The 27,999-nt window shown below is 45.8% G+C and overlaps 1 protein-coding gene across 3 annotated transcripts in view; it reads right to left on the bottom strand.

Annotated features, from left to right (window-relative positions):
• The window catches only part of SASH1 (SAM and SH3 domain containing 1), a 209,595-nt gene that overhangs the window by 65,610 nt on the left and 115,986 nt on the right, over positions 1-27,999 (bottom strand). For 2 of the 3 annotated variants that reach the window (XM_054570086.1, XM_054570085.1), the window contains exons 3-5: positions 21,702-21,752; positions 21,518-21,567; positions 1,495-1,535 (exon numbers count right to left, since the gene is read on the bottom strand). In XM_054570086.1, coding sequence (XP_054426061.1) covers positions 1,495-1,535; positions 21,518-21,567; positions 21,702-21,752 — 142 coding nt within the window. Of the gene's footprint in view, positions 1-1,494; positions 1,536-12,120; positions 12,146-21,517; positions 21,568-21,701; positions 21,753-27,999 lie in introns of those variants that run through there. The other variant, XM_054570088.1, reaches the window with a different exon arrangement.

Raw genomic sequence — 27,999 nt, 5'->3', positions numbered from 1 at the left:
GGATATGGATGGGTGACTTTCAAGTGAAAGCAAATTGTCACAGCTAGACATTTTTAATATCTGGTAGGGTCCTGGTCATCAATACGTAATAACTTTTAAAGAGCAACAAGAAACAAGGTGAATAAAATAAAAGGGTAGAGGGACCCTTTGTTCTTTAAGAACAAAATGCAGCAGCACAGCGACCCGTGGTCCCGTGGAGACGTGGGTCGCTCAAGGCGGCTTCATCTCCACTTGGTGTCTGGTGGCCCCAGAGCCCCGGAGAGGGCCCGGTAGAGGGCCACACTGTTGGTTTCCACAGTCTGGACTGGTGGTGCCAGGCAACGCTACAGAAAACAGACACGTGGGAACCAGAAAGGGCAGCGCCTGTCAAAACAGGATGCGCTCATCTAAGCTCCGACACCCTCTAGGGCCAAGGAACGGAACCGGCGCCGGAGCCTGAGACTCTGGTGAACTCGGAAAGTCGCGGGGACGCCTCAGGGCGCCCGGCTGCCTCTGGGTTAAACGCTAGAGCAAATGTGGGCCGGGAAAGGTTAAAGCAGAAGTAGGACATTACTCATTCAACCTTCCTCCAGGGCAGTCTGGAACATAACGCATTTCTTTGACTATAAACTACACTCTCCCTTCTCCCATTTTATTGTTTCTGAAGTGAAGATACAGCTTAAAAAAATAAATGGAACCAGCTAACATTTATGTAGCACTTCCTGCATCCAGGCACTTTGCTATCTAACAACATGTCTCATTTAATGTTCACAACGAACATATATTTGAACATATTTGGTGGATAAGAAAACCGAAGCTCCGAGAGGCAAGGGCTGTGCCCGGGGTCCTAACTATTAAGTTGGCAGAGTTATGAATCAAATGCAGATCAAAGCCTGATTTGAGCACTCGTGCTAATGCTCCTGATCACGATTACTGTGCCATGTCGCCTCTGACCCAAACAGAAAAGGTGTTCCTAAATCCAGAGTGGGTTTTATAATCAAGGAAATAGAAAACTTATAACACCTCCATTGTGTATAATCTTAGATTCAAAAGTTCCAAATCGAAGGATTTATCCTAAGAACATGATCAGGGATAGGCTCAAGGATTTTTATGGGAGCATCTTTCTCTGTGATCAAGAAAAAAACTGGAAACTAAATGGTCAGCAAAGAAGCAACTGGTCGCTAAAATGAAGGCACATCCAACATGGCAGATTCTCATCCTGAGGTGAAAATTTTACTGTAAACAAAGCTCAGCCATTGGGAAAATGCGCCAGACATATGCAATTGAAAAAAATTATAAAATAATATGTAGGCCATAATCCCAACTATGTTTTTTGTAACCCACCCAAATACAGTGAAAAAGAGGGGGAAATTGGACATCAATACGTTAATGCTGTTTATTTCAGGGGAGAAGGCTTCTTTACGGTTTTTGTATTTTCACATATTTATGGATTCTATAAACTATTAGAAGAAGATAATTAATTTTAAATAATAAACCTAGAAAAGAGGTACTGACCTACAGAGCTGTCTTCTGAGTTTGACTTCCGGAGAGAGTTCCTAGAAAAGAGAAACAGGGCTGATTACCAGGGAGCCTCGCCTTGGCGGGAGAACTGACAGTGCCCCTCAGCACGTCGAGCCAACATCAATACCACTCAGCAGAGCCAGGAACATTTTTATAGGATATTTACCAATGGCCTTTTCTAGCCATCGACTGCCTTTCTAGAAACACACACATGCATCATTTGTCAATGTTTATTAAGGACTCACCCCAGGGTAAGACCTATATTAAATAAAGGGAAGGGACCTCACGAGGTGATCACTGAAGTATCTTCCATTTCTGTGAACTATTAACAGCCCATGAAGTTACCACCATTAGGAAGTCTCTTGTGTAAGTGGAAAAAAGAAGGCATAGAATGATGAAAATACAGACCAAGGCCCCACAGATGCCATTTGGGCCAGGTGAGTCAGGTGGTCGGCTGTAGAAGAAATAACTGGGGTGGCGGGGGACCCACCCAGCAAGAGTCTGGACACCCCAAACAGAGAGGGCAGCCAGTGTGGAGGTCGTCCAGTCGGCAGATGCCAACTGGCAACCGCACTATGCGTGCTGCTACATCGTCCAGCGTTCACAGAGAAGTCAGAACGCTGCTTTTTTTAAAATGACAGCTCCACATTTTTAAGTGATGGCAAATAACTCAATGTTTCTAAAACGTGTCCAAGTTAATCAAGACGTGTCTGAGCGTGAGATTTGGTCCACGCCCGGCCCCAGCCCAGTTGCCAGTTTGATTGCTGACATAGATGAACCCCCAAAACCTGAAACGTGAACACAGCCCCAAACCAGGTAATTAAGCATTTCCCCGGCAAATCTACAGACTTACAATTTTTCCATTATTTATATCTACTTTCTTCAAATTATTATACATTTTGAGTAATTTATCCTTGGGTTTACACTTTGGATTTTTTTCATTTTGTAAGCGGTGCTTCCACTAGACATCTCTTGCATTTCCCTAGGACACCAGCAGATGGCACTGTAGATTCTTTATTCATCTTGCCATGGCCAGTGGGGATTTTATTTGTAAAATTTCACAAGTTCAGTCTAGATACTGGCCACAGAATGGCAATGTTTCATAAATGTGAGGCTACCCAACTCATCAATTTGCAAAGGGGGAAAATGACACCACATGAAGTTTGATTTGGACGCAGCGAACTGTCCCCGCAAACAGAAGCTGGCAGAGCAGCGATGCGAAATGCCATCTCCTTTCTCCTTGAGACTGATTATAAAATTCATCCAGCAGGAGTGAGAATCAATGAGGTAACCAAATTCCAAATTTGGATGGCAGCAGGTGGAAGGGGTCATTTACTGATCTCCCGGTGGAAGAAATTAATGCTCAGAAGTCAGTTCCAAAGGCCTCCTGGTAACAAACACATCCCTCCAGCCAGACGCTAAGACCTGAAAATGGCAGTTCGGGAAGCAACTGTCAGGCCCTCTCTGTCCGTCACGTTCACTGCCAACGGGGCCAAAAAGAGGGGAACTTCCACATGGATTTCGATGGCTAGGAAGCAGTAACAACATTCTGCTGCACTTTGAAAGCCGATGTAAGCATTTAAAAATCATGAAGTTTTGCATTAAAGTCTCTGAACTCTATCTTAGTGCCTTTTCATTAACAACTATGGCTATGAGACTCCACAACAGCATGCATGTTAATGTTTTCCCTCAAGATCCCCAAACTCCTTTAGCCCTCAAAAAAGCCCTAAAGGAAATTCATAAGGAATTCATAAATTAGATTTTAAAAAATTAAGACAGCATCCCTAGAACTTAACCAAGTCCTTCTATCCTACCTCAGTGTTTAGTAAATTCTATGTTAAATTGCTTCCTCCATTTTCTTCCGCCCTCCGTCCCTCCTTCCCTCCCTCCCTCCCTTCCTTCCATAAATATTTGTTTGGCCCCCATTACAGTCTGCCTTCCTCTCAGGCACTGCAAACAGTGATAAAGAAGACAGGTAAGATCCCTGTTCTCTTGGAGCTAGGATGGGGAGAGGAGCAGGGTGCGGGATACAGATTAAGAAGTGGGGAGAATTTCAGATGGAACGGACAGAGAAGCCCTCTCTGAAGAGATGACAGCTGAGCAGAGACCTTAATAACGTGTTGACATAACATGCAGTCCCCCAAATGGGGGGACTGGGTCAGGAAGGGCAGAGGAGGAAAGGAGTTTGGCCGTGTTGCTTATGAGCATCCTTGTGGGGATGCAGGGGAGATGGGATGTACGGGATGCGAGTTCTGGGGAGTTGTTGAGGGCTGTTGAGGAAATTTGGAAGTCGCTTACATATCAAAAGCTAGGAGACACACGAACCTAATGGGGAGAAGCTGTATTGAAGGATGAGCTCAGGGACAATCCAATTCTCAGGGGCCAGGAAAAGAAGATGAAGCAGGCAGTGGGACTTAGGGGGAGTGGTCAGTGGGGGGAATGAAGAGCAGGAGAGCACCTTTTACCTTTTCCAACTCGGATAATATTAAAATCATTTTTACACAAACGATATTACTGACTCAAACGTCACGAGAAGAGTAAATCCTAGGTGGCCCCTTTTTTTACTGAGTCTATGGCTTCTCAGCAGAGAGCCTCGTAAGACCACAGAGAAGGAGAAACTAACACATGTCAAAACTGAATTCTTTGCATCTGTATAAAATGCTGTCCCTTAAAGAAAACACACTCATTGATCCTCCCATCACAGAACAGGATTATCAGAGAGACCTGGGAAGATGACCTGCCTGAAGACCCAGACAGAGCTGGCCAGGGGCCGATCCCGGTGCAGAAGCCCTGGCTCAGACCCGAGTTCAATGGCCTGCCCACGTCGCCATACTGTTTCCTGTTTACAAAACAGAAATTCATAGAGCATGTTCTGGCCCTGTTCTTGTAAGTTACTGAGGTGATCCTGAGAAGAACTTGTGAAGACAGAGCATGTTTTCAACACCAAATTCGAACATGGCCTACGGGTTTATTAAGAGTAAGTATTTCAACAACACCTTTCAAGATTTGGTTGTGTTGTAACCGCTTGATCCTCTTGTGTGCTTGTGGAAGGAGAGGGGGCCAACCAATTTGGCTCAAATTCACTTTTCTTCTCATGTCTATTTATATACAAATAGTCGGAGACACCTCCAGGCAAAGACAACTCTATCTCACTGGTACACACTTAGTCTGGCACACCAGGCAAGTAGAATGACTGCCCAGGCACAAAGGAATTCCTAAAATAGACTTCATGTTTTTGTTTTGATGGACTGTCCAGAAACATCATAACAAAAAAAGAGAAAAGAAAAAAGAAAGAAAGGAAAAAAGGGGTGGAAAAAAAGAAAGGAAAACTGTTATAACCCAGTGTCTAAGACAGGAACATATGTTATGCGTTACTAGAAAACCTATACTTGAGGGACTTTTTTAAGGTTCTTTATCTTGAGTCTCCGGAAATACACTTCTCCATTAGTTTCTTTCCTGCTGAATTCTGAATCGGGGCTTTTGCTGTGTGTCTCGGTCTTTTCCTGCACCATCCCAGGCCTGCCAAGGCTGTCCCCAATGCCAGCAGCGTTCTCCTGAGGACACAGAGAAAGGGCTGAGACAGCTGTGCTACTGAATTGTGCATGTCCAGGGGGACGTGGAGGAAGGTAAAGGTGTTGAGCAGCGTTTAATAAGTTGCTATTTTCCTTTTCTTTATGACTTAAACATAACTACTCATATTCATATTTTGCATATTTAATGACAAATAATTTTGTGTAAAATAAGTAATTCCTTAATTTGATATGTCTGATTACCCTTTGGGTATCAAAGGTATTTTTCATCCTAGGAGTATATATCTCTCGTCTATTTGATAGAAATATATATGAAACAAACTCCTATTTACACTATCTACTGCCTGTAAAAATGCAAGGGCCGGCCCCTTTCTCAGCCCCAGGGCCAGGACTCGGGCGAGGCAAGAGGCACAGAGCGTCCACAGCGCGGGAGGTGCTCGCCTCACGGGCAGGTGGGTGCACGGGGTGAGCGCCACCTCAAAACCCCAGCCTGCGTGCCTCTCTCTTTCCCTTTGGGATCGGGCCCTTCCAGGCCAACAGCTGCTGCATTTCACACACAGGATAGAATTCAGCTTTGCAAAATCACTGGCTTGGATGGAAAGTAATTCTATTGCCAAAGTCTGGCATATTGTTAGAACTCCCTGGCTATTCAGTATGAATGACAACGTGGGTGACATTTTGTCACTCTGGTGAAAATAACCCCACGGAGGCTTTTTCTTTCATTTCCCAGTCTGTTTCCAGGCTGTACTTTCTGGCTTTTATCACAAGGTCACCTTCCTAAACGAACATGCAGGTAGGTGTCTGAAGTACCAAATCCAAGGCCCAAGGCCAGGCGCTCACACACTCAGGAGTCAGGCGCACCTGGGACGGCCCTGCCACAACCTCAGCCACACTTCCCTTTCATGTGATGTGATGAAGATACAATCAGTACCCACCTTAATGGGCTATTAGGAGAGTTACATGAGACGGTGAATGGAAAGAGCTTAGCACAGCGCCTGGCACTTGGTAAGTTCCCCAGAAATGTGACCTCTTATAACTCTTCTCCGGAGCACGGCCGCTATGCAGCTCCCAGAGGCTGGCAGTTTCTGCATTGCCCAGGTTCCTCCTTTTTTTTTTTGTTTTTTAAACTTACTTCTTTCAAATATTTTGGATGGATATAATAATTTCTTTCTCTTCTCAATCACACTTCACACCACAATTCATGTTTTTCTTAGAATTAAAAAGAAAACCCACACCAATGACTGAACATGATGTCAATGCAGAGTCACATGGGCCACTTACTGGTATCTAGACGTGAATAACGTTATCTCAACTGTTTTCCTAAGGCCCACTATCCAGGAAGCTGCCCAGAAAAATGACTCCCAACATGGCTTCTGGAATCCAACCCCTAAGGTTCAAAAGCCCAACTCTATCACTTACTAACTAGTAACTTTTGGCACAAGTGACTTTGTCCCGTTAAATCCCAGTTTCCTGCTATGCAAAATATAGACAATAATGTTACTGATGGTGTAGGTTTTCTAGACGCTTCAGTCAAATATGACTTATGTGCTATTTGGAGCAAGTCTGCACATGCAAGGCTGCAAAAGAAGCCAGTGAGTCTAACTGCCGGCCTTTTCTTTTAGTCGGCTCCCCCTGTGGAGTTAAGTCTACGTCCTTCTCAAAACGCACTGCAGTTTCTTAACAGGGAAGGGGCCAATTCCCTGGCACCCGGGATGGCCAACAAGCTCTCCAGGCTGAGAACAGGCTCCAGCCAGGTTGAAGCTGAAAATCCTTCACAGAGGTGCACGGAAAGAGACTTGTGTCCTTTCAGTCACCAATCGGTAACTGGTACCGAAAGTTAATGATGCAGGGCACCGGCGGAAGCTGAAGAGTTTCATGCCTGAAAAGCATGCAGGAGCCATCTCTCCGCAGTGGAGGCCCACGGCCTGGTTGTGGCCGGGCCTCAGCTTCACTCGATACCAAGTGCAGACGTGCAGAGCTGAACTTGCCCGCGACGTGGGCCCGGGGCAGGGAGAAGCAAAGCTGGGGGAGCACACATCCATCCTCCACAGTTTCCAAAGACCTCTTGTCTACCCAGGCCGTATTATTATTCTTCATTCGTGGCCTCGTGGGGGCTAAACTGCCTAAGACCTCGATCAAGCCTTGCTGTGTGGACGCCAGCTTTGATGCGGATAGCACTGCTGAGAGCCCTGGAAGGTTACAAATTCCTTCCAAGTTTTCCAATGCAGTGCCTAATCTTCAGAATATGCCCACGGCATACTAGAGGGCATATAATATTATTTTGCATGTAAGATCGCATAAAACGGCATCAGTAACGGACCAGTCTTATGTGAAAACAACCAGTGATGACTGTTTATGTTCTATTTATTGCTTGGTGGAGATGACGAAGCCCTGTTCAGCTTGTGAGGGACGTGTACACACGGCCCGTGCCTTCGAGGGGTCTACAGTATCACTGGCCAGATTATAGGGACAAGCTGCGAGACAGCAGCGGCAGAATGAGTGGCTACAGCAGGCGAGACCAGATGCCTCCCCTCCTCATATCCATGCTCATCTCCTTCCTCACCACCAAACCCGGGCTCTGTCCGGGGGGATGGGTACCCTGTAAAATACTCACCTCCCCACACTCCTTTGCAGTTAGCCGAGACCAGGTACCAGCCTCTCCCCAAGAGCATGGAGCTGGAACTTTACAGCAGGGTTTTTCTGGGAAAGCTAGTATTTGTATAATGAAAAGGACTGACTCAGTTTTCACGTGTCTTTTGCCCTTCCCTTTAGTAACTGCCCAAAACATGGGCACGATGCCCAAGACGTGGTCATTTTCTCATAAGGAAGAGAGTCACATACTATGGATGGCGGAGGAAAGAAAATACTTCCTTGAGCAGCTATATCAGCCTTGTTATATGAAAACCTTCAGACTCCTTGATATGTGAAAAAGAATATGCGCCCATGTGCCTCAACACGGCGGTCAGGTTTTGGGTGTGTGTAAGGGAACGGAATCCTGACTCAGCGGCTGAGGGATGAAAATGACCAGCTTTTCTCTACGGCACCGGGGCTGGTTTATCAAGTAGAGTCATGTAAATCGCACTGCAGTTCAGGCTCACGGAGACTCCAAACAGAATGAGCCCATTACACAGATGAAGAGACTGAGGCCTGCAATGTTCATAGGACTCTTCTTATTGGAAGTTACGGAGTTGGGCTTCAGCTCCGCTCTTCTGACACCCACACCCATGTCCTTCCCACTAAAATACCTGATTCATGAAGGGAGGGGGCTCTCCTGTCTGTTCCTCGCTGTATTCACAGGGCCGGGCACAGCACTGTGAGCCAAAAGCCAAAACACAATGCATTTTCCCTACACACAGGCACTGAAAGATAGGGCAGGCGAATTTGTGGCTGGGCCCTGGAGTCCAAGGCCCCAGGCGAAGCTCTGACTTTGGAGGTTTCCTCCACACGGGCATGCAAATTCAGGTATTTAAAAAAGGAAAAGGCCTTGAACTCCACCGACTGCTCAGTCTGGGTTCGATGGAATCAGTAAAAGCTAAATGCCTTCCGTTTAGGGCCTGGACGTGAACTTCACGTTTTATTTAGGTCTTTATATCTTAAGAATTACTGAACTGTCAAAAGCAAAATAAAATAAAACAGAGTTTTAGCACATTGTTTTTACCACAAAAGCTAGTTTTTATAACATGAGCAAAATAAAGTGTAAGCAGCTTTGTTGACCTTTTTTTCCATGGCTGCTATTTTTCTGTAAAGGGAGTGAAATTATCCCTTCCCTCTATTTCCCCTTTAAATTTACTGCATACGTGTCATAAATACGTGGTCCGAGCAAGGCTTTTCAGCAAGGAAACGTGGCTGAGATTTGAGGCGGGCTGGCTGGCAGGAAGCTTCTGCTGTTTCTCTGCAAAGCCACTTGGTTATCGGGATGTGTGCCACAGGCCCCAGCTCAGGAATGGGCGTGATGAGGGCCCCGCCACCCTGACGGGACAGGCTGCAGTTGGGGTAACTCATCCCGGGGGAGGTTGGCACTCTCAGGAAAAACAGCCTTTGCCGTTCTTCTCAGATGCGCCTGGGCCTGCGGGGAGAGGCTGGCTGCAAAGAGCTGGCCTGTGCCAGCCTCAGCCTCAAGGTGGGGACAGGGAGAGGGGCGAAGGGAGGAAGAGCGGCTCCGTTCAATTATCTCCCCGGTCTGTTTCCATGGAGATGGCACAGGAAGCTGGTCAGAACTTTCTCAGTGGAAACAAACAGCAGCTGCCATTCACCACGGCCCGAGCCACGCTGGCCATACTGGCTGCTGGGCTGTGTGGCTGCAGAGGAAGCCGGGGAGGGATGTGGGGGCCGGGGCGGCCAGCGTGTCTCCTGCCAGCTGCTCTGAGGGGCGCGGGAGAGTCCGTGAAGCCACCTCTGAAGGCCAAAGTCGGAGGAGCGTGGGTGCAGGGCACCCTTCCCAGCCTCGCTGACAGCCTGCTGGAGGCGCAGCGGCAGGCCACCCTCCAGGGTCTCCTGGTGGCAGCACAGAGGCCTGGGTGGGTTTTTTCCACGGTGACCACTGCCATAAACAAGCCAATTTAACCCTCCTTTCGTTTTTGTTGCTTTTCATTCCTTCAGAAATAGCGGGTGGAAATGCTTTATGTTACAAATACTACGGCAATGGGAACTCACAGTCACCTCTCCTCAGATCTCATTTTTTATTGAGGTATAAGGGACATACAGTGTTGGTTTTGGAGGTACTACATAGTGATTTCATATTTGCGTATGTTGGGCAATCACCACAGTAAGTCCAGTTACCATCCGGCGCCGTGCCCATCCCGGTTTTATTTAGAGTCCTGCACATCTCTGTCCCATCCCTGCGCCCCCCAGCTCCGCACCCACTAAGCAGCTCCCTGTATGTACTTTGTAATCCCGCTGGCTGGTCTCCCTTTGCCCTCTGATGGCTTCGCATCCTCCCCCCGATCCTGTGGCTTTATCTGAAGCGACACACCAGCATGTGCTGGAGATGAGTCCACACCAGGCGGCACACTGCCAGGGCCACCACGATGACACATGACCTCTGCCAGCATCCAGCGGGGTGGCCCCTGTTCCACCAGTGATTGAGATGTGCAGCAGAACCACAGAGCTTCCATCTGACAGACAAGAAATGGGTTTTGGCAGAGACTCACAAAAGCAAGCAGGCTGCTTGAAAACCTCCTGGGGCAAGTGTTCAAGGCTCCCGGGTTCCCCATCTGGTCAAACCAAGTCATTGCACCTGGGCGGGGCCTGAGGGTCTGTCTTTTCAAGCTCTGCAGCTAATTCGGGTGCGTGACTCCACTTGAAGCCGCTGACTTAACTCCGATACTGGGAAACACATCCTCCTTCTCCATCCCTCCATATCCTTCTAGTCAACACCTCCAAGACACAGACAGCAGTTTCATAAGTGAGAATTTTTAAAAAGAATGCAAGAGCACTGTAAGATGCAGAACGAGCAGTTAGCATTCCTCCAGTGTTAACCTGACTGTAAGGTTTTACGAGGACCAAGATTTTAGATAAGAGGTTGGTGGCTGGGTTTAGTGTTGAGGAACGTGAATCCATTCCCAGTGCCTGGAATGCAGGAGACACTCCTTAAGGACTAGATGTCAGAATGAGCCGATGGATGGAAGAATTTTAAAATCAGACACATGATAAAGAAAGGCTCTGCCCAGTTTTTGGACCTTCAGGATCTCTCCCCTGAGCACTGGTCTCCCTGTCTCCTGCGGGGCATCCAGTCCCACCTCCTCACTTAGACAGTGGTCCTAATATGCAAAACCCACTGCCAGGCAACGCCTGAGCTGCTCCGGCGAGTGGGTCCTTGGGCCGCGCGGATGCTCAGCCCTGGGCCCGCCCTCAAGGGCCACACCTGCACAGCTCAGCATGCCTTGTTTGTGCCCCACCCCGTTTTTTCCCTAGGGAACTGCCCACTCAGCCCTCCTGTGCTCACTCCTTTGGGAGCCCACGGTGGGCTTTAGCCCGTAGGTTTAGCTCAGCTGGAGGGTATTTCCCAGAGTCTTCTCCCTGCACAGTTCTAGGTCAGTGTGGGCCACACGGGATAGTCATGTGAGATGCGGTGGGCGGAAGAAGAGCACTAGCCATTGCCTTTCAGCTGAGACGTGTCATTGCACGTCCCCTGGCTCACGGTGCACACGGGGCAGTAGCTAGGCCAGCAGTGGTCAGATTCCTGCAGAGTCCCCTCCTTGGACTCTCCAAGTCCCGGACCTGTGGCCTACTCTGCTCCAGAGGAAGGAGGGGCGCCGGGTGCTTCTGCAGGTTCCTCGCGCCGGTCAAGGCGGAGGTGGGGAGATGATGTGGGTTTCAGCCCATTCCTGCAGGTGGCCGTTTGTCCTCTTTCCCCTGCATCTGTCCTGCATCTTTTTTGCCCCAAGAGCCAGTCCTGTTGACTTCACGTCACATCATCAGCCTCACCTGGCTGCAGAACCAGCCCCCACCAATGCGTAAGGTCAAAATGCCATCACAACGCGCCTGAACGTCAGCTTCTCCTACAGAACCCTGGCTAACATGGAATCTATGTGGTGCCCAGCTCCACACCGCCCCCCGGGGGACAGGCTGCCCCTCCTCCGGCAATTCCCCTGCACTCTCACACAACCTTGTACCAGTTCATCTTCGGGCTGCAGGACAGCCACCCTTCCTCTTCTATCCACCCTTCCAGGACCTAGCACACTCACCCACGCAGCAGAAACCTGAAAAAGGTTTACCCTGGGAAACCTCACCAGCGGCCGAGCCCATCACCGGTCTCCCCTTGGCACATCGGTCCTCACGCGGCCCCTGTGGTGGAGTGTACCGACAGGAGGCCTGACTCCACCAGATAAACAGGTCTGGGTCAGAAGTCCACCTCTGCCTTGCCCCAGGGCTGTGATCCTGATCTTGGAAAGCCATGGAGTCTCTCTAAAGCTCGGTTTCCTTAACTGTAAACTAATGTTTACATGCCATTTTTGTTAGAAGGATTTACACATGGAAATTGCAGGCATGGGTCTTCCCTTATCCTTGCAGCGATGGGAATCCATTAATTTACACACAGCCTCCCTCCGATCCCCCCTCCTCCCTGGGCCCCATATTCCAATGACCTCACCTGCAGAAGAGAGAATAACCGGCAGCCACCCGCCACACTGAGTACTTCCTAGCCATCGCGTCTGTCTCCCACAGTCGCACAGAAAGGACGCGGCCCGGGCGTGCGGACTGGAGCCGGGTTGGGCCAGCTGGAGGCTCACTCCCCAGACGAAGTAACAGGCGACAGCTGAGGTGGAGGATTCTGGCACAGCTGCCCCCAGCCCTGAGCTCCTGCATTCTGGAATGTTGAGCCCTTCAAATATGCTGTGAGACGCAGCACGCACGTGAGCGGGCACGGATCCGCCCGCACAAACACATACCTCAGAGCATGCTGGACCGCGAGGGCTCTGTGGGAACGGTGGCTGTCCCCGACCTCCCCCTCTCTGGGGCATGGAAAGGAAAGCTCAGGTGGGAATGGCGTATTGTAAGTGGCTGCGGCCATCAACGAGCTCTGTGCGCGGACCCGCCTGATGAGACTGAGGATAAAAGCTACCGCCACACTGCCCTTGTCCTGGGCAGCGCCCTATAGTGCAGAGGCGGTGGGGACAGAACAGGGGAATGCATGCGCCTATCATATGCCAGGCTCCATGACTGGCATGTCACACAATGACCCTCAGGAAGAGCTTTCAGGATGCTTGTTTCATCAATTAGGAACCTGAGGCTTAGAGGAGTTAAATCCACAACACGCAGGGCTTAAATTCAGGCCGAGGCTCTGTCCACACCAAAACCGACGCCGTGACAGCAAGCTGCATACGTGGACAGTCTACACAGAGCTGGCTGGTGCCAAGACGTGCTTTGGACTGGGTCAGAATATGAAAGGTGGCTCAGGAAGAAGGGACCTTGGAGACCACGTGACTCACACCCATCACTGTGTAAGTGAGCTGAAGCCCGAGGTGGAGGAACGGGGGCGGAGGGGGGGAAGTTGGGGCGTGACCCGGAAGATCAGTCACAGATGGGGAGCGCCCTGAAGGCGCCAGGCCCCTGGACGGTGACCTTGCCCTCGAGCCCACAGCCTTGGCAGATAGCGACTGGTAAACGGAGTGAAACAAAAGAATACATAATATACATCACATACTGATGCCTGGTTCTTGGTGTGGCCCATTCACTTCGTGACACCTAAGCTTGCTGCTCTCTGCCTGTACCTCCCACCCTGGTGAGCTCCAAGGACCAGACACCAGTGGGCCCTGGGCCCCCCGGTGCTGCTCTAACAAGAGGACGGGGCACTCAGCGAGGACACATCCACCAGAACCAGGCCAATCCCACATGTGAACTATTCTAAAGGACATGCCTCCCCATGGCTTCCTCATGCCAGTGTACATGTGGCACCTTCCCCATGGAAAGACCCGGTGTTCCCTCCCCATCCACAGCCCTGCCACAAACAGGATGTGGAAACAGGATGCATTGGTCTCAGCTGCAGGAACGAGGCTTGACCTGGATTTCCTAGCAAACGCACAGACCTCATCAGCAGTTCTCACCGACCCGGCCTGTTCCTGAGGAGGGCTAAGGATCCAAGGGATCCAGTGCCCGCGGGTCTCTACGGCTCACTTCTGTGAAGGAGGACGAGCTTGGAGAGTCCCCACTCGTCACACAGGAGGGGAGGCCCATAGGACCGCAGGCGGCAGGTCCTCTCTGTTTCCAGAGACATGACGCTGGAACCGCTCCCCGGCCCAGTCTCCAGAAACGAGCTCACTGAGGAAGACGGAGGACCCACCCACTGGGGAAAGAACTCACTAGAGGAGACTTTCTTACACATCTCAAGGAGGCTGAAGACAAAGTTTCCAAAAATTAACTCACAATTCTATTCTTAAGGGAACTGTAATAAACAGACTTTCTTTCAAAAATGCACTTGAGCCTTGTGTGTGAGTAGGCAAATCTATACAGACAGAGAGTAGGTCCGTGGTTGCTTAGGGCTGGGGGTCATGAGGAGACAGAGGAATGGCTGCCCGGGGTGACAGGGCTCCTTTCTGAGGTGACGGAAACGTTGTGCATTGACTGTAGAGATGGCGGCACATACCCGTGCACACCTTTGGGTGGCACACTTTCAATGGGTGACTTGTATGCTATGTGCGCTGTATCTCAAATAAGTTGATTTTTTTAAAAAAAACTAGAAAACAGACGAGCACACAAACCTTGGATACAGCTGTTCAGGGCAACACTATTCATAACAGCCAAAAAGTCAAAACAATCTTAAATCTATATCAATCAACAAACAAAATGTGGCATATATACAGCAAAAAGGAATGACCTAGGGCTAAGCCTTGAAAACATTATGCTAAGTGAAATAAACTAGTCACTTAAAACACATATGACTCCATTCCCACAAAATGTCCAGAACAGACAAATCTATAGAGGTGGAAGGAATGCTGGTGGGCAGTTGTTCAGGGGTGAGGGAAAAGGGGCAATTTTATGGAAAGAAGATAAAGAAGATAAAGAGAGGGTTCTGCACAGCCTGGGGTCACAGCAAAAGGAAGGACTAGGCATCCGGCAAGAGGCTGCAGCAGGCAGGTCACCAGGATGGGAAATGGGACGCGGCAGAGACAGGGAGGTGTGAGGGAGGCCCCAGACACAGCCGTTCAAAGCCACGGGCGCGGGTGTCTGGGGAGAGCTGGCAGGCCGGATAAAAAGCCCCAGGGGAACACCACAGTGAGTGGTGGGCAGACAAAGGGGAACTGTACAAAGTGGGCATAATACAAGGAGGAAGCCACCATGTCACAGACAGCAAGAACGAAGGGAGAAGTGTGGCCCAGAGGGAAGTCAGTAGTGCCCAATGCAACAAGGGTAAGTGGGGACTAGACCCAGAGGGGTCTCCGGGGCAGTTATTGTTTCTTCATTGACCTCCGTAACTGGGGGAGGAGAGAAACAGAATTACGGTTTGGGAGAACAGCAAGATTTTCTCGGGGTGAAGAAGGAACTACGCATGCTTGTGTACATTCACTCATATGCATCCGTTACTTAAAGTCTTTTATGTAACAGATCCAGAGTGCCAAGTGGGAGGGGGGCCCCCTACACACACACGCACGCCCTCGTTTACTGTGGTCCACTGCAAAAATGGCAGCAAAGCCCAACAGCAGGATGTTTCACCTCAACTCTGCGGATCAGCGAAGCTCTGGGAGAGGCCAAGACTAAAGCTGAATTTTTTTTTTTTTTAAGATCTTATTTATTTTTAGAGAGAGGGGAAAGGAAGGATAAAGAGAGGGAGAGAAACATCAATGTGTGGTTGCCTCTTGCACGCCCCCTACTGGAGACCTGGCCTGCAACTCAGGCAGGTACCCTGACTGGAAGTCTACTGGGGACTCAATCCACTGAGCTACACCAGCCATGGGTATAGTGGAATTTTTTTAAGTTCGAATGGTGCTTCTCCAGGTAAGAAAGGTGAGAATACGGGGAAAGTGGGGGAAAGACACGCTTCCAGAAGGAGCCCCAATTTCAGAGGCACAGTGTGCCATGGGAGAACATGGGCCACCTGAGAAATTGCAGGAGCCTCACCCCCCAACCCGAGAGCAGGTCAGTGGACGAGACAGGTGCACAGGCAGGCCTAGAGCAGACAGTGGGGGCCGGGTCGCGAGGTGGGAAGGAAGGAAAAGGAAGGCAAAGTCAGACATGCAAGCAATCCAGACAGTTGCAGATGAGTGAGAGGAACTGGAACATGCCAACACATGCAGGGGCCTCTTCCCTGGGGTCTGAGAGAGAAGGTGAAGACCGAGGTTTTTGAAGGGGAGAAAAGAAAGTTGACACCATCAAAAGAATAATCAGCTTGCCAGAGGAAACAAATCCGAGAGCAAAGCACCGTCGAATGGAATGAACGCCTGCACTTAGAACATCCGTCAATGGAGTCCATCTGCTTTACCCTTCTCCAGAACGCTGCTCCCCTGGCTGTCCCTCCTTTTATTTATCTTTCCTCTTCCATCATGCTATATATATTTTTGGACTTTTTCACTGTAAAATAGTTCAAGTGTAGTCATAGGTAATGAAAAAAAGTGAAACTTAAATCAGCGAATGTTCAACTCTGGTGAAAGACTTAGTAGGAAAGAGCTTATAAATATTGGCTAAGGCGAAGCTTGGAGATTTATTTTGGACCTTCTTGCCTCTGTAAATAAATAACTGAGATCTTGCTTATATGTGAGGAGAGGAAAACTTGCTTCTACCTCCCAGAGAACCGCATGTTTTAAGTGCTGCTGTTTATAGGATGCTCAACTTGCCTCTAACCTCTCCATTTGCATAAGCAATACAATTATAAGCCCTTGAGATTATACCTCAGTGATGAAAAGAAAGGGTTCCCCGCTGTGATCAAATCTGGGCTCTGCCACTTTGTAGCTATGTAGCCCTGGACAACTCATTAGCTTCTCTGTGCCTCAGTTTCTGCTTTTGTGAATGGGAATGATATCCTACTGAACCTCACAAACACACCCTACGAGGCTGAACTGAGCCAATGTTAAGTGCTTAGATCAGTTCCTGGCCCATAATAAGCACCCAGTAAACATTATCTACTATTTCCTTTTTCTTCTCCAGTTTTCAGTCTGTAAGAACCAACCCCATAAAGACTACTTGCAGCTAGAAACACCTAGAAAAAGCCGTGGGTTCCCCCACAGTGGCTTCCCTGGAAGTAATGAATCTAAATAATCCCGACACAGAGCTTCTTGTTAAACAACGAGCTAATTTTTAGACTACCTTGTTTTTATATATGTGTACACATACAAATAATAGATTAAATGATCGTGCTAGTTTCCTACACATTGTCAATTCTCCCTCCTTCCTTAAGAAGTCCATTGTGTTCTGGGCAGCCATGTGCTTGGCTAAAAACTCACTTCTCCAAACTCCCTCTGGCTGTGGTGGCCAAGCACCCAATTCTGAGTCCCCATTCTTTGCTATAGTTTTCTCCAAAGCACCATTTAAAGCATATAAATATTTTCTGCTCCGTCTCCCTACACACGGCTTGTGTCAGAGCCTCATCGCATGATCCTAGAACCCAGGACAGGGCCCTGCACACAAGGCCAGGGCGCACTGAGCGGGAGCTGCAGGAGGGAATGCGTGGGACGCAGTGGAGTGAGTCGCAGTTTCTCGGAAAGCTTTTGTAAAATGTACCTGTGGCCTTTGGCCCTCTTACCTTTCTCTCTTCACCCTGTTTCTCTCTCCTTCCCACCTGGAAGACGCAGCAGCCTCTTTAAAACAGGAGGACACACAAACACCTCCTCCCCTCCCCCCAAAAAAGACAACAGTCGGCTCCTGAAGACTTGCCTGGGCCTCAGTGCCAAGCATGGAACAAGGCTATATCTAACGAACCTTGGATTTGTTTATGTTGCTATTGTCCCGCTTTATGTTGTTCGTAGCTAAACTCATTCTTAATGGATAGAGTTATAAAAATATTTCCAAGCCAAAAAGCCTTGTTTTTTATAGTCTTGAGACTAGCCGGTGAGTAACAAGAAATTCAATGAACGTTCACCTTTCAGCCAGTTGACACAAATCCAAGATTGGTACAATAAAGTACGTAGCCTCATCAACAGCCGATGTAAATAGGTATAAATGGAAGAAGTTCAAATGAAAGCTTCCTTGGTCTTACATTTTCAGTGAAAACGAGTGGAGGCACCAGACGGATTGCAAGAAAATAAGGATGAATGGAGCCTGTCGAACCAGTCAGGGGAGGGTCTGTTTCATATCTATTATCTGTCTGTCTATCCATCCATCCTTCCATCGTGGGGGTCAGCCACGCCTCCAGGCCCACCAGAGCCTGGCAGCCCCACAAGGCAGCGTGTCCAGGCGCAGTGACGTTGGGTACATTGGACCTCTCACTGCCTGTCTCCTCTCCCCTACAAGGCCCTCCTCTTTGGCCTCTTCTGGTCAGACCTATATTCCTGTCATTTAAGGGTTTAAACCTGTGAAATGCTAAATACCCCTGAGAAAGACAATGCATTTTTTTTTTTTTTTTTAGGAAATCAGACATTTGTATCATCCCTAATGCCTGACTCCTTCCTTAAGCAGGTTTTAACTGGAGGAGAAGGAAAGAAGCAAGTGGTGCCCAGACCCCGGGACAGCTGGCGTGGAAGGGGGGGACTGTGGGTCTGGAAGGCAGGGGCCGCACAAGCCAGCGGCGCGACTCCCGCACGTCAACTCCCGCACGTCAACTCCTGCAGGTCCACTGCCATCTACTCCTCTGCGCCGAGGGGCAGGCTGCCGCAGCATTTGTCCACTTTTGTTCGCTGAGCTCTCTGGCCTTACAAATAAAAAGCAGAAGAAAACATCTGCCCCTAAAACAACGCTGCTGCCTCGGAAGGGCATTTTGGTTGGCAGGTCATTTTCCGGGGCTTGAAAAGCTACCAGCAAGCATTTTGATCTGAAGAACAGCAGGATTTTGCCTTTCAAGTATTTGCGTTCTTAAGTACACAAAGACAAATAATTCTATATAAACACTATTCCACCTACTCCGATCATCATCTGACCTACAGTGTCCAGAGCGATATCTCAATCTTTCTAGAAAAACCTTTTTGGAAGATTTAATCCAAAATAATTATCAATTTAAGAACGAGTATCACCATTCTGCAAGTTGCCATAAAAATCAATTCAGGCAGGAATCATTAAAGGAATCTAAAACCAGTAGGTAAAAGTTTGATGAGGAACAAGATATAGACATAGTTTCAGATGCTCTCTCATAGGATATGTTTTAATTGCAATGGGAAAATTGTAACTTCTCAGCAAGCAGGCAGACATCATTAATCAAATGATTCAAATTAATATCACTATTGAGGAATATTTCACAAAACTAGCCTATATCCTTAAAAAATATCAATATCATAAAGAACAAAGCCAAGAAATCCTTTCAGATTAAATGTGACAAGAGACGTAACATGTAAATGCATGCAGTGAATGATTTTTTTTTTTTTTTAAGTGTTGGATTGGGCCCTGACTGGTGTGATTCGGTTGGGCGTCGTCCTGCAAAGCGAAAGGTCAGGGGTTTGAATCCCAGTCAGGGCACATGCCTGGGCTGCAGGTTCAGTCCCAAGTCAGGGCACCTACAAGAAGCAACTGATCCATGTTTCTCTCTCAAATTAGTGTGCCTCTCCCTTTCTTCCTCCCTTTCTTCCCTTCTCTCTAAAAATAAAAATAAATAAAACCTTTAAAAGTAAATAAGTAAATAGACAGAAAGTGTGGGAATGGGGGGAAAAGTGCTGTAAGAAACATTGCTGGGACAATTAAAGAAACTTGAACATAAACTGTACATTGGGGAAGCCAGCATTAAAATTCCTCTATTTGGTAATTATACTGTGGTTCTGTAAGAGGATATACTTGTCCTTAAGAGAGATATGCTGAAGTGTTTAGGGGTGTGTGCCATGATGCCTGCAACTTGCTCTCAAATAGTTCAGCAGTAACAATTAGTGATTTATGTAAGAGAGATAGAGGGCAGGAGAATGCAAACTGGTGAGTCTAAGTAAAACTTATACGGAAGTCCACTGCACAATTGCAAATGTTCTGTAAGTTTAACATTTTGTCAAAAGTTCTTTAAAGAAAAAAAGAATTCCACAATTTTCAAAAACTATTCATGAGAAAATGAAGGACAAAATGCATTAAAACTTTCAATTTATTTGAACATCTAAGCTTAACTTAAACATTTAAAAGAACAAAAACAAAATGGCAGTATTACAGATGAAAAGGTTGGGGTTGTGTGTATGTTTTCAATTTTTTTTGTTTTTTGTTTTTTTTTTGTTAACCTCAGAGGAGGCTGTCATTCCCTCTCTTGGCCACAGGAGTCATGCTACATTTCACTAAGTGAAGGCTATAAACACGGAAAGTATGACTACCCATAATTGAGGGGAAGAAGAAATGCCCAGCCTAAGATTAGTACAAATTTGGTGAGTCACTTCCGCTCAGGAGGAAAGACAAACAACTCTTTATGTCCTGAAGGATTCAGAGATGGAGAGAACACCTGAGTTCTCAGCTTGAATTATGCCACACAGGCAGTAAACTAGGTCAGGTGAACCGACAGCCCCTTCACTCAATACTTCTGCCCATGCTCAGTTCAACACCACCACAGTACCTCCAGTTTCAAAATCAATGTCAAGTCAAATTTCTTGGCTGGTTCGGCCTCCACATGACTAAGTTGCTGGGAGAATATATGCAAGTAAAACAAAGGAAATTCATGTTGACTGCACAGCGACCCTCTAAGCTTGAGTGGGCAATGGCCTTGGTTTTCTTTTGCTCGTCACCCCACGTTCCTCAGTCCTGAACCAAACCTGCTGAACCTCTTCAACGGAGAGTGGGAGCTTTGGCGAAGCAGCCTCCCCTCCTCCGAGCTGCTCCGGGCGAGCAGCTCACACACGTGGACGGATTAGGCGGAGCTGTGCTGCAAAGCACACACACGCTCTCCCAACGTGTGCTTCTCATTCCAGAAATACTTTGTTCCTGAACCACTTCTATGTCTCTCTTGGCATGAAACGGCCCAAGTGGCCCTGTGCCAAAGGAAGTGTCTGTTTAAACATGTGGACTTTCTTAAAATTTCTTTACCTCGGAAGATCACAAATAGAACATTCTAGCATAATTATAATGGAATAAAGTAGAAAAGAAAAAGGTTACAGGTGGAGGGAAAAAACAAAACAAAACATTTGTTTTGTTTTATAAAGTTGCCTAAAAGAAATACTGGAAATACAAGATATAACATAGAATTATCTTCCAAGACAGTAAAAATTACAGGGTCCAAGTTAGGACAAGGAAGCAAAAATATGACCTTCAAGGTTAGTGAGCATTTGCCATCTTCTGTCACAGTGTTCATTCCTGTGTTAAGGTCAACCACCCAATCACAATGCAGCAAAGTGTTTCAATCGTCGTTTGATTCTGGAATATTTCCATTGTGTACCTTGCTTCTTTAAGATTTTCACTGTATATCCAAAACTAATAACGTAAAAGCAGCAACCCCATTTTGGTTGACTTATCTGTCCTTCCCCTTTCTCCAAGAAATACCTCCCTCCAAGCTTTTCTTTAGGACGCACTCACAGTATGCAGTGTGAAATCAATAATCCTTCACAGAGTTGTCAGGCATCACCAACGGAATTACAACTGAAAACACACTTGTATTATCTACCTACACACAGGGTTGGGCAAAAGTAGGTTTACAGTTGTGAGTACGCAGAACCGCTTCTTCTTGTATTATTATTTATTATTTTATTACTTACTTGTATTATTTCTTTCCGTATTATTTCACATCCTTACTTATGATTTATCTTTTAGGCAACGATGGCTGGTAATTGAGCCCACGACCAACAGAAGTGGGTACTTAAAGCCTACTTTTGCCCACCCCGGTATGTGTACACATACACATACCATGGAAGGAAACTGACATCAAGCACCACAGAACACACACGACACGATCACCCATGAACGTGGACCTAAAAGACATCTCCACTGAATTTCTGGCCCTGGGCAGGGCGACTTACTTTCTTTCCACTTCTGGTGTTGACGCGGCGCTGCAGAAACCAAGCGACTCCTAGGAGAGAAAGGTCACAGCGTCAGTGCAGGCGGCACGCAGCCGGCTTCACCGGGTTTGTACAGAATATCACTTAAGAAAAAGAAAAAAAAGGGGCAGAAGCAAAAAGAGACGATTCAACTCATTGTGCTTACTTCAATCTGGGACCGCAGCTGAAGTGCTGTGGGGCCGGCATCGGGTTTCTCCTAAAACAGAACAGATGCTGCTTTTAATGAGACTTCCAAACGTGGCACAGACCAGAAAGACAAATAGATGTGTAACAAGAGATGGGGGAATTTGGGAAACACGAGGGTACAGGGGGAGGAGATGGCAGGGATAAACACATTTTCTGGAAACACTAAAGTGTTTTTAAAATGAGAGCTCTAGCCTCTTCAGTAAAATTGAACTGTTTTCCAAACTTCACCACTTGACACCACTGACAATTTTATAAGCACAGTCTAGCTGAAGCGCACGGACAGCTAACGGTGAAATAATTCTCTGGGTGTGATCAGACCCTCACTAAGACACAGAATTTACAGTGACTCATTTGTGTTCGGTTTCTTCTTCAACAACAGAGTCTCATCTGATTGTAAAGTGCTAAACAGTTTCAGGACATTTGGGAAGGTGGGGCTAGTTGGAAGAGTCTTTAGGAAAGTGAAAAATTAACTTGGTATGACCTCACAGACCTAAAAATCTCCAGGCGCCTATAGTACAAATAAATGAAGTAGCCTAGATGAAAATTTAAAAATGAAAAAAACAAAACAAAAAAACCCTCAGCATCCAGTTAGCAGATGAAATAAATGCAAGAAGTACTACGCTGAAAATCATTAAGTGAAAAGAAGCAGAGGGATCAAACAATGTTAGAGATAAAGCCATGTAGCATAACACTCTCATCTTACAGGTAAAAAACAACAACACTGTATCCCCTTGGAAAGAAAAAAAAGGAGAAATAAACCTTTAATGAAAGCTAACCTGTGATGAAAATAATATATCGAAATAAGCATTGGCAGCAAAACACGGCAATTGCACTATTACATGTGATAGAATGCACCATGGGAAAATAAGGGATATACCACCGAACGGAGCACCACATTGATATTTTTCCTTAGTAGAGAAACATTCTAACTGTAAATGGGTGCTGACGCGGAGGTCCTCATCAGAGTGGTCCACCATCCAGGGGGGGTCCCCACCTAACCAACAAGTCACAAGCAGGACAATGGGCAGTTTTAGTACTGTCACTAACATTATACAACTTTGAAATATCAGATTAATTCTGAGTTCTCCAATAACCCTATTGTGTTAGCGATTGCTACGTTCTTTGGGATTGCACACGTGCTATATAGGAAGACTATTTTGTGAGTCTTGGCTAACATACGGGAAATAGGAGCAGGTCATCTCAAATATGAACTCTCACTTTGCCATTTAATTGTTCAATTTACTAAAGTTGCCCATTTCATCATTAGCATGATGACAAAACTAGATCAATGTTTTCAAAACTTAGCAATAAAATATGCAAATAAGTATAACTCAGAGTAAATTCATGAATGTAAATAGCTACCAGGAATCTAGTACCAATACAGTCTACAGAGTGAATGCGCCAGGGCGAGTCAACCTGAGAATGGGATGATGTTGGACAAGGCTGAAAAAGTGTTTTAACGGACTGGCAACCCCCTGACCCCTAGTCCAAGGGCCTTACTTGTTATGAAAAAGAGTAAGGCGTGAATCCATAGAACTTCTCTCTGCTTAGCATCCTGGTTTTTATTGCCACCTTTGTTCATTACAGACATGTTGATCTTTGTTTCAAACTTGATACACCTTTTTATTGACACGATGTATAGAAATGTTTGCATTGCATTCCAAGCCCAGTTGATAGGATGGTCAGATTCAGATATAGTAACAAAATGGGTATGTATTTCTGAGGTTCCCAGTGTCGAGTCCAGTCACGATGCCCTGATAGCTAACCACTTCGCATTGCGTAGAGCAATTTACCAACTTAAACAGCAGGGGGTTAAACAAAGGTTTATTTTATAATTTTCTCATTCTACGTTGTCCAGTATGAAAGCCTCAGAGTGACAACAGAACTCAATTAGGCCTCCCGACATTTCTCTAAAATTTCCCCTTTAACACCCAACTCCAGTAAATTTCCTTCCAAAACCATCAATGACAACAATAAACAAAGGCTGATTCAATTCTCTCCCCTTCTTCAGTTCTTAGCGCTTCTTCAAAATCGAAGTCCCTACCTCGCTAGGTAATAGTCCACACTAGGACATTTTCTGCCAGTACTGTATATTTTTATCTGCATTTTCCCAATAAATTTTATTTATTGAGTACATCCTTTGTCACTCAGTATCATAAACACAATATTTTGGTATATTATGCAAAACATAGAGGTTCCTGCATAAGGATCAGGGCCTCGTTAACAACCATATTAAATGTTTGATGACCAGGAAGTGCTCTGGCTGGTGTGGCTCAGTGGATTGAGTGCCAGCCTGTGAACCAAAGAGTTGCTGGTTCTATTCCCAGTCAGGGCAAATGCCTGGGTTGCGGGCCAAGTCCAGCTGTGAGAGTGTGAGAGGAAACCACACATTGATGTTTCTCTCTTTCTCTATAAATAAATAAATAAATAAATAAATAAATAAAATCCTTTAAAAAAAAGTAACATTCTAAACAATTCAACTTCATATTTAAGTGTATTACTTATAATGAACATAAAGTGTTTTAGCCACTTTTTAGGAAATTGAAGGGGGGTGTATTTTGATGTTCAATGTATTAAAACTCGTTCCTTTAAAATAATGGACCCAGTGAATGTTTCCATGCAGAACATCAGTTTTATCAGCGACAGGAAATGTTAAACAGGGGCATTTGTACAGTGATGTTTCCAGTGGTTCTTTTTTCCCTACAACATCCCACAAAATAATGTTTTTCGAAGCAAATATTAATTATATCAATTAAAGAAAGACTACCATCTTTGTCAAGAAGCATTTCTTAGACCAAACGCATCCTCAAGTAAAAAATATTACACAAATAAGCAGCAGCTGGTAACACTGTCTCCTAAGTAAGGACCTATATGATGTTTGGAGAGAAAACAGAATGGGCTATTGGAAAATTCCATTATGACAACACTGATGGATGTCACAAGATATCCATGACACATGTGCAGTAATTAATCATTGTTATCACGTATGAATAGTATAAAATATTTACAGCATAAAAATATATAATAAAAAAATACAGCAAACCCTGTGGACCCACTGCTGGGCCTGAGAAATGGACCAGCACAGAGTTTAAGGTAGCAGGTGTTCCGATACACACCGGGACAAAGCACCTGTGCGCAGAGCATGACACGTATCGTACTAGAACCATCACACAAATATACAGAAGAGTGCTGGACAACTTTTTATTGTTTATCACAGAAAAAAAGGTTGGATTTTTTTTTTCTTTCTTCATGGCCCAATGGGGAGTGGAAAACCATGACGGAATCAGACAGAAGGTGCACCAGCCACGTGTGCAACAACAAAGGGTGCTGCCTGCCCAATAGAGAGGCAGGAATTCGGGTCGGGGGGACAGAGAGAGGCTCCCTGACACCCCCTTCCACGGCCAGTGTATAGTTCAGGCCCCTTCTCCACTTCCAATTCAACTGCCACCAGTTTTGGGGAGAGGCCAGCAAGCCCCTGGGTCCTGGGTTCCGATAGAAGGAAGTCCAGATGAAGGAGAAGGTGGAGTAAGAAGAATGAAAGAGATGACGTTGATGGCCTAGCCCCAAACCACTTTATTCGGGGAAATACTGATGTTCATAATACAGCTTCTGATTTGGAAGTCACTGTGTTGTTGAAAACAGTAAAAACTGTGAAAACCACTAAACCCCGGTCACTGAGTATATATGTACCCTTGGGGCATGTTATGGAAAGACATGAGCACTGAGAAATAAGATTCTGCTCTCCCTTATCAACATATTGACAGTTTTCTCCCTCAATAATGTATGCAGCAGTCAACTACCGCTGTGTAACAAATCAATTCAAATTTAGTTGCAAAACAACAAGCATCTTATTATGCTCACAGATTCTGTGCCTAAGACTTCAGAAAGAAGACATCAGGAATGGCTTGTCTCTGCTCCATGGTACCTGGGGCCTCAGATGGGTCGGGGGGGCTTGATGACCAGGGTCATAATCATGAGCCCTGCTCGCTCACATGTCTGGAGGCCTATGCTGGTTAACAGCTGGGACCTCAGCAGTGGCAATCAGCTGGAAGACATACAGGGGTGCTCCACGCAGCTGCAGAATACTGGTTTGTAAGAGCAAGAGAAACATCGATGTGAGAGAGAAACACCCATCAGTTGCCTCTTGCACATGTCCTGACTGGGACTGAACCTCCAACCCAGGCGGGTGCCCTGAGCAGGAACTGAACCAGTGACCTTTCCCTTCCTGGGAAGACACCCAACCAACTGAGCCACCCAGTCAGGGCTGTGTTGCCTTTTTTAACAGAGCCTCAGATGGTGTCACTTCTGGAATCAAAACCTCTCCTAGATGCAAGAGGGTACACAGCCCCCACCTCTCAAGGGGCAGAGTGTCAAATCTGTGGTAGGAGGAACACTGCAGCGGGAGGTACCCTCATGGCAGGCTTTAGGAGTCAGTCTGCCACTCTCGGTGCTGAGGAGACAGGCCCTCCCCTGTGTTCTCGGAAAGAGGAATGAGGTGAGATCTTTTCCATGTGACAATGTCCATAAGGATTCTTCTGTGACTTTTATGGTTTGCTCAAGTAGCATATCTTGGCAATATATTTCAATCTTAACCTACCACGTACAGGTTGAAATATCACAATGTTTCATACTAAAATTATTATCTCTCTCATTTCAAACTTATTATTAAAGAAAGCCTCAAATACACGAAAGTAAAGAAAACCGGATAATGAACGTCCAAACTGCTATTACCCAACGTCAACAATTGTCTACTTAAAGTCAATTTTGTTTTATCTATACCTTCACCTATGCTTCAGCCCCACCCAATTTTACTTTGAAGAAAATCCCAGACACACGATCATGAAATATCACAATTGTTTTTTATGTTAATAAGGTTTAGTAAACATGGTTGCTTAAATCCCAACTGTGGTTCATCTTGAGCAAATGCTTCAATCGTCAAGAATTTGACCCCTTTCTCCAAGCACTGGAGAACTTTCTCTGGTCATTGCAGGGAAAAAAAAATCATATTAAGTAAATTTAGATATTCCATCTAAATGTTGCAAAAGAACATAAAGAAATGCATTCAAAATTGAACACAGCCAAAGAGTTCATTAGAAAAGTACTCACTATTACCCAAAGTACAAATACATCATCCTAATACTTTTTTGAATATGATATGCTCATTGACTTTGCACTGTGCAGAGTATGTGAAGCAGTATTTAGTGAGAAGTAACTCTAAAATCTGGTCCATGTTCAGTATCCAGAAAGCCAACAACACTAGTGGCTGAACCTGAACCTACAATTCTAAGTTAGGTTATTAAGACTTCGTGTACATTTAAAAAGTTAAATTTAAAATGAAAGTGGATGCATAAAGTTTGCTCTATGGATTAAACCAGTCATCATTCAGCCACATGTGGACACCTTAGTAAAAAATGACAAATATTATTAATACTAAGAACTCTTAGTTTGTACATTATTAACGCTAAAGGGACATTTCTACTTTAATGAAGTATAACAAGGAAAACCAAGCAAAAATATAAATATAGGTGACAGTGTGTGAGTGGTATGTAAGTGTGTGTGCAAGGGAAAGTTTTAGGGTGGGCACCAAATGTTAAGTTACTTATGCTACTATTCTCTTTGTGCCTTTTCACAAGCATGTAGTCTTGCATTACTTTCATTATTTTTTCTAAACAAGGAAAAAGATCAGCTTAAAATATAATCTCCAAATCCTATACGTGGTTTTAAATCATCTACATCTGTATGTTCACAAATGAATGAGAAAATGTCTGCAAGGACCCTCACACGCCCAAGTACCCTCCACAAAGGTTGCTGTGCTTCTCCATTTTTAACATATTTCCGGAGCATTTATTACTTTTTTATTAAGGAACATAACAAAAGTCCCCCAAATTAAATTTGATAATTTTAGTTGTTCCCAACAAACTTAAAAACTCAAGAAATATTAAAACAATTTCTCAAACTGGGTTATGTCCTGTATTAAAATACTCTGAGGTATTAAAATCTGTAATAACTAATACCATGAAAATACTATGCATGAATTTTATGATTAATAGGGAACAACCATGTTGATTTTAGAAATCATCTCACATTCCTATTTGGGCTGAAGGAGGTTAAACCCTACTACTGTATGTTGTTTTTTCCTAAGGAATCAGATAACAAAAAATGACTGGTGGGGGAACCTCAAATCCATTCCTTGTCAACATGGACAACCTCTAGAAACAGTAATTCCTTAAGATGTTTATTATGTCTAACATAGAAGC

This window comes from Pteronotus mesoamericanus, unplaced genomic scaffold (assembly GCF_021234165.1).
Source record: "Pteronotus mesoamericanus isolate MK-2021 breed Mesoamerican mustached bat unplaced genomic scaffold, CSHL_Meso_final contig_20, whole genome shotgun sequence".
NCBI classification, from domain to species: domain Eukaryota; kingdom Metazoa; phylum Chordata; class Mammalia; order Chiroptera; family Mormoopidae; genus Pteronotus; species Pteronotus mesoamericanus.
The sequence above is the reverse complement of the archived record's forward strand: the minus strand, read 5'-3'. Positions and strand labels throughout refer to the sequence as shown.